Raw genomic sequence first — 6,992 nt, 5'->3', positions numbered from 1 at the left:
ATAAAGTACTCGAGAAATACAAGCGTGGCACTTCTTCAACCCGAGCAGTAGGCCGAGCAGTAAGCCGACACCAGTAAACACGGGTCGCAACATTGGTCCTTCGTGCCGGATGCTGAAGTTTCCGTGCAATTCTCAGGCATAACGTACACGATAATACATACACGACCGCCATTACAAGGACAGCCACCGTTGAAACAATACGGACTCAGTACAATTGCCATCCTTAACCAAGAAGGACGAGCACGTACGTCGGCTGTCGTCATCGTTTTCGCATACCGCGAAGCGCGGCCTCTTTACTTGCCGCACGAGGCGTTGCAATTATAGCGTCGCAGCGGCACATAGTCACTGCATTCACGCGAGCTACAACCGCGTCGTGCTAACGCACGGCGTCCTCTCGCAATTCCGCGAGCCATCACCGGACCTTCTCCTATCCCAGCAGAGGACGGTCCCCATCACAATTTTGAGGTTATCACCAGGCTTCTTAAACGCCGTCGCGACGAGCTGTCTCCGTCGCATTCAGGCGAGCCTCACCAGACCTCGACGTGCCTTAACGACACCACCACATTAGGATTATCTACCAAAGACAGCGCAGAGTCCTTTTGAATAAACTAAGATTTATCTGGTGACCTACTGTTACATTTGTAAGCGCCGAATAATTGTCGTTGTCATAAAATTACCTAAAACGCTTAGTAACACGTAAGTAAATATAATTGCGAATTTTATATAAGGGTTCGACTGTTACGATATATACATTGCGTATACAATTCTTCGCGATGGACGCTTGTAGATTCTAAGAGAATTATTAGAACTCGCTCGGAGAAGCTCGTACGTTTTTATTGACCAGAAAACGATTATATTCCTTCGCAATGGCAGAATTAGGGGTTTTAGTTAAGCAACGCGGTAGAGTAAAGGCAAAGCTCACAATGTTCAGTAATTTTATCGAGCGCATTAACGAAGCGCCAGAAAACAAGGAAGAGTTACCCTTGCGAATTGAAAAGGCAGAAAGTCTCTTAGCAGAATTCGATTCAATTCAAAACAAAATTGAGGATATAGACGATACGGAAGCACAAGAGATAGAGCGGTCAGGTTTTGAGGATAAATACTACAAGCTGATAACAGCAGCGCGAAAATTACAGATAAACGAACGAGCTCCTCCTCCGCAAGTTTATCAACAAAATTATCCACCGCCCCCTCAAGCTAATGTTGGTAATGAACAATTTGTGTTTAGGCCAGCTGTAAAGCTTCCAACTATTGAACTACCAAAATTTGACGGTAACTATGAGTTTTGGATGGCATTTCGAGATCTATTCGAGTCACTTATCGCGTCAAATGCCACTATACCAGCTGTTCAAAAATTGCATTATCTGAGATCAGCTTTGACTGGTGAAGCCGCCAAGGTGATAACTACATTAGAAATCACCAACGATAATTATGAAGTCGCCTGGCGTTCACTAAAGCAAAGATTCGAGAATAAAAAGTTGCTCACACATCATCTTATTCAAACATTGATCGACTTGCCATCCATTACTAAGGAGTCACACGTTGATCTCAGACAATTAGCAGATAACATCTCACAAATTACTCAAAACCTTGCGAAGTTAGGTCAGTCTATCGAGCATTTTGCCATATGGGTCATTCATGCTACCTAATATGCTACCTAATGCCATATTATGCTACCTAAAATTGATAGAGGATCTCGTAGGGAATTGGAATTTAAGAGATCCGAGATGGAAGAATTTCCCAATTTAGACGAATTTACAGATTTTCTTATTAACCGTAGTGCGTGTTTAGAAGCGGTATCAAGAGCAAGTTCCTCCGATACACGCAACAATAGTAAGACTGCTCAAAATCAAAATAAAGGCACTTCGCGCTCATATGTTCGGATAATTCCTCCTGCTCTATATGCTCAAAGGATCATAAGGTTCATGAATGTGGTTCATTTCTTAATATGTCGGTTACTGATAGGAATGCCGAAGTTAAAAAGAAACATTTATGCATTAAATGTCTCAAGCAATATCACGGCAAAGGTTGTAAAACTTCTAATTGTCAATTGTGTAAAGGTTATCACAACACGCTCCTCCACAGGTCTAAGTCTTTGCCAGAAACCAACAATGAAGAGACAAAATCATCACCTGGTGAAACTTCATCAAAAGCCGTCGATTCGAACAACGAAAAACAGCAATCTACGGTCGCCTTAAGCGCAGATTCATCAGCTGTCTCGCTAAATCACTGCGCTACTGAGGGACCTCTTCAAGTTCTCCTTTCTACAGCCGTTCTGCTCATTCAAAATTCGCACGGAGAATTGCATAAGTGTCGAGCCCTCCTCGATAGCGGATCGCAATCAAATTTTATTACGCGGCAATTAAGTAATAAATTAAAACTACAATGCAAAGCTATTGACAGGACCATCTTGGGCATAAGCGACACATCCATAAGTGCCGTCCAACAAGTCGATGCAACAATACAATCGCGTACAAGCGCATATCAAGTAAGGCTTCCCTTTTTAATCATCGACAAGATAACTGACCGCCTGCCAACAGCTAAAATAAATGAAAGCAGCTTAAGTTTTCCACGAAACTTAAAATTAGCGGATCCGAATTATCATATTCCCGGAAACATAGACTTGTTGTTGGGAGCATCCGTTTTTTGGGAACTTTTAGGAAGCAAGCAAATCAGATCATCAAGGAAGGCTCCTATGCTTCAAGAAACCTCTTTGGGTTGGATAATTTCAGGCAACGTGCACCAAAGTGGCACGCATCAACAACAACACAAGGCATATTGTGGCATCTTTACCAACGCAGAAATTTAACGGCAACTGGAAAAATTTTGGCATATGGAAGAAATAAAGCAACCTAAGCATTATTCTCAAGAAGAAATCCAGTGTGAGGAACACTTTCTCGCAACACACTCTAGGAACGCGGAAGGTCGTTTTGTAATACAATTACCGCTGAAGGATGGCATTCAAGAATTAGGAGAATCCTATGAAATCGCCGTGAAGCGACTAAAGGCACTGGAACGCAAGTTAGAAAAGCAGCCCGCTTTAAAACAGCAATACCACGAGTTTATGCACGAATACCTCGAGCTAAACCACATGTCGGAAGTTCCAGTAGACAAAATAGATGACAAACCGGTCTACTACATTCCGCATCATGCAGTACTAAAAGAGGACGGCATAACTACAAAATTAAGAGTAGTTTTTGACGTTTCATGCAAAACAACTTCTGGCCAATCACTTAATGACTTTCTCCAGACAGGTCCAAACTTGCAAGATGACTTATCCGACATAATTATACGACTGCGTCAGCACGAGTATGCATTGGCAGCAGACATTATTAAAATGTATCGCCAAGTCGAGGTGGCGGATAAACATCGTAAATATCAACGCATTGTATGGAGATGGTCACCTAACGGACCAATTCTTATAATACAGCTGAATACAGTCACGTACGGCATGACAAGCTCATCATTCGAAGCCATTAGAAGTATGCAAGAGACAGCGCATCAAGCCAAAAAGCACTACCCTCGGGCGTGTGAAGTAATAATCAAAGATTTTTACGTAGACGACCTATTAACGGGAGCCAATTCAATTGAAGAGCTGAAAAAATTGAAACATGATATCGTTAACGTACTGTCCAGCGCAAAATTTGAACTCAGCAAGTGGAAATCCAACACTGCGAAGATAAGCGAATCAGACAACAATAAAGTTGCAGTTAGGATCGGAGAAACAACAAAAATCTTAGGCCTATGATGGAACACAAATACGGACACATTTCACTATCGCGTCAAGGGAAGAAATGATAAGGAAAGAATTACGAAACGCAATATATTGTCAAAAATAGCCGCTATTTACGACCCCCTCGGATGGATGGGCTTTTTAGTAGTTCGCGCTAAAATAATATTGCAGCTTCTTTGGCAGATGAACAAGGATTGGGATGAAAACATTACGGGAGAGACATGCGCAATGTGGATCTCATGGAAGGCGCAAATCACGCTAATTGAAAATATTTCCATTCCACGAAAAGTTCTATGTCATAATCCTATAAGGATAGAACTCCATGGCTTTTGTGACGCCTCCGAAGCTGCATACGGCGCTTGCATATATTTGCGCAGTGTCAACTCCGAAGGAAGATATACAGTCAAGCTTTTATGTGCTAAATCACGAATAGCCCCTAAAGAAAATAACCTTGCCAAGGCTAGAATTATGTGCGGCCGTATTATTGGTTCACCTAGGCGAAAAGGCGTCTCAAGCACTAACTATTCAGCTGCAGGATACATGTTATTGGAGTGATTCTGAAATAGTCTTGTCATGGATATCTAGTGAAGCAAACAAATGGCACACATTTGTGGCCAATAGAGTACCCGAAATAAATCGCATCACGAACGGTGCTCCATGGTATCGTGTCAAATCCAAGGACAATCCAGCCGATCCATTATCGCGAGGAGTTAGCGCTGAAAAAATGGAATCAATGAAACTTTGGTGGGAAGGACCTGATTTCCTACATCATAACTCACCACTATATGCCTTCAAGCCTACAAATACTATCAGCGACATGCCTGAAGCACGGGTGATAACTCTGATGGCTACAACTGTGGAACCCAACGCAAATATTATCCAAAGGTTTTCCTCACTAACCAGACTAAAGCCCCTTGCACAATGCCAGGCAACAGGCAATAGGAACAGGAAATAACCAAAAAATCGTTAATTACAACCTAAAAAATTCAAATGCTATGATTGGTTGGCAATAGGCAATAGGCACAGAATTTCCAACGTGACGGAAACTCTGTGTCTATTGCCTGTGTCACTGTTTATTCTGCATTTATACATGATTTCTGATTTCTATTCCCTGTTCCTATTGCCTGTTGCCTGGCATTGTGCAAGGGGCTTAAAGCGCGTCATTGCCTACTGTTTACGTTTCAAAGATAATGCATCCAACCACGCAAAGCGAACTAACGAGCTCTTAACGGTTCAAGAAATGGATAAGGCATTAACTGCAGCAATAAAAATCTGTTAAGCCACCGAGTTCCATCAAGAGCTACGTGATCTTTGTAATAAAAAACAATTAGATTCCAAAAGTAAGATATTAACCTTGCATCCTTTCCTTGATTCAGATGGTGTCATTCGCGTGGGGGGAAGGTTACGGCATGCACCAATAGAATACTCCAGAAAATATCCAATTATATTGCCTACCAAACATCACCTTACGGAATTAATAATTAGAGACACGCACTACAGGAATTTACACGCTGGGCTCCAAGCGATATTAGCAGCTGTCCGCAATAACTATTGGCCCATATCAGGCAAAAATGCAATTCGCAGCGTTTTGAGAAAGTGCATAGTTTGTTTTCGTGTAAAACCCACAACAGCTACACAACTAATGGGTAGTTTACCTGCTTGTCGAGTCACACAGGCACGAGCATTTATTAACACGGGTGTAGATTATGCCGGGCCATTTAACATAAAAATATCACGAAATAAAACGGGTAAAGCTTATTTATCCATCTTTGTCTGTTTGTCCACAAAGGCCGTACATTTCGAAGTGGTATCAGATTTAACCGCTACCTCATTTTTAAATGCAATAAAGAGATTTATCGCCAGAAGAGGTAAACGTGTTAACTTATACTCAGACAATGGCACTACCTTTGTAGGTGCTAACAATCAACTAGCAGAATTGAAACAATTTCTTGTCAAAGACGCAACTCAAAATCAGATACAATATTATCTAACAGAGCAGTTCATTAATTGGAAGTTTATCCCTCCGTATTCTCCGCATATGGGTGGATTGTGGGAAGCGGCAGTTAAATCTGCCAAAACACACATGAAAAAGATTATCGGACAGACTATATTAAGTTTCGAAGAGCTTTATACTATTCTTACACAAATAGAAGCATGTTTAAATTCTAGGCCGCTCACGCCAATGTCTAACGATCCTATGGACCTACAACCGTTAACCCCCGGGCATTTTATCATAGGTGAAGCGCTCACTGCACTTCCAGATTACGATCTTATTGAAGTACGTGTAAATCGTCTAACGCGTTACCAATTAATCACACAAATAAGACAAGGTTTTTGGTCCAGATGGTCGCAGGAGTACATATCTCAGTTGCAACAACGATTTAAATGGAAACAGCCAGAAGACACAAACATAAAACCAGGTACCATGGTGTTGATAAAAAACGAAAATACTCCTCCGATGATCTGGCCATTAGGTCGAATTACAGAGACGCACCCGGGAGCGGACGGGATAATACGCGTAGTTACTATAAAAACTAGTCATGGTCTAACCAAGCGAGCGTTATCCAAAGTATGTATCCTTCCGATTGATGATAATATGCAAACATAATTTAAGTTTAGTTATAAGACATGTTTTGATTCACTAATTTTGACAATGTAATCATCTAATAATTCCACTGCAAGGCTGCGTCGCAAGCGTGCGTACAACCATTATCTATTATATGCTACAGTTCTTTATTTCCTTTACTTAAGATTATATGGCAATTTCCGTTCTGTTCTTTATACATATATTGTTTAAGATTGCGGCCTTATATAGCATTTACCGAATTTAATCTGCATGATTATAATAGTTTGCAAAACTAAGCTTTCCAAAGGGGGCAGGATGTTTAGTTCCGAATTCAATATACGCGCCACGCTCCCTCTGCGATACATTGGGTGCATTCGGGGAGACGCTATTAACGCTATAAACGCAAACGCTATGAACTTCGTTCGAAGAGCCAATAGCGCGACAGCGATAGCAAGCTGCCCGAACGCAGCTTAAGCGCCAATAGTATTTCGTGCCTTACCTCGAAAATAATAGCGAAAATAGCGCGAGTGATGACGTCACGCTGCCTTTACAGTGACGTCATCATCGTATATCACAGCGCCACAAAGCGTCTCCTCGAACAGTTTTGGACGATAATTGTGCTAATAGCGTGCTCCCCGAATGCACCCTTCATGATTGCGCGACCATCTTTGTCGATATCGATATATATCGACA

At 41.7% G+C, this 6,992-nt stretch overlaps 3 protein-coding genes across 3 annotated transcripts; all 3 read left to right on the top strand.

The window, feature by feature from the left end:
* The first annotated feature begins 866 nt into the window (after positions 1-866).
* On the top strand, positions 867-1,649 carry LOC112456283. Its single transcript, XM_025018712.1, has one exon. The coding sequence runs from the start codon at positions 867-869 to the stop codon at positions 1,647-1,649; it is 783 nt and encodes a 260-aa protein (XP_024874480.1).
* A 1,184-nt stretch (positions 1,650-2,833) lies between these two features.
* Positions 2,834-3,748, top strand: LOC112456282. Its single transcript, XM_025018711.1, has one exon. The coding sequence runs from the start codon at positions 2,834-2,836 to the stop codon at positions 3,746-3,748; it is 915 nt and encodes a 304-aa protein (XP_024874479.1).
* Positions 3,749-5,375: 1,627 nt separating this feature from the next.
* Positions 5,376-6,302, top strand: LOC112456281 (the record flags this gene model as incomplete). The annotated part of the gene is made up of 2 exons (XM_025018710.1): positions 5,376-5,379; positions 5,647-6,302. Coding segments are annotated over exons 1-2 (660 nt in total), but the record flags the coding sequence as incomplete, so codon positions are not given.
* Positions 6,303-6,992: the final 690 nt, after the last annotated feature.

The sequence above is a fragment of the Temnothorax curvispinosus genome, unplaced genomic scaffold (assembly GCF_003070985.1).
Source record: "Temnothorax curvispinosus isolate PA1 unplaced genomic scaffold, ASM307098v1 QBEX01006730.1, whole genome shotgun sequence".
NCBI lineage: Eukaryota > Metazoa > Arthropoda > Insecta > Hymenoptera > Formicidae > Temnothorax > Temnothorax curvispinosus.
Note: the sequence above shows the minus strand (reverse complement) of the source record. Positions and strands in the feature narration are given on the sequence as shown.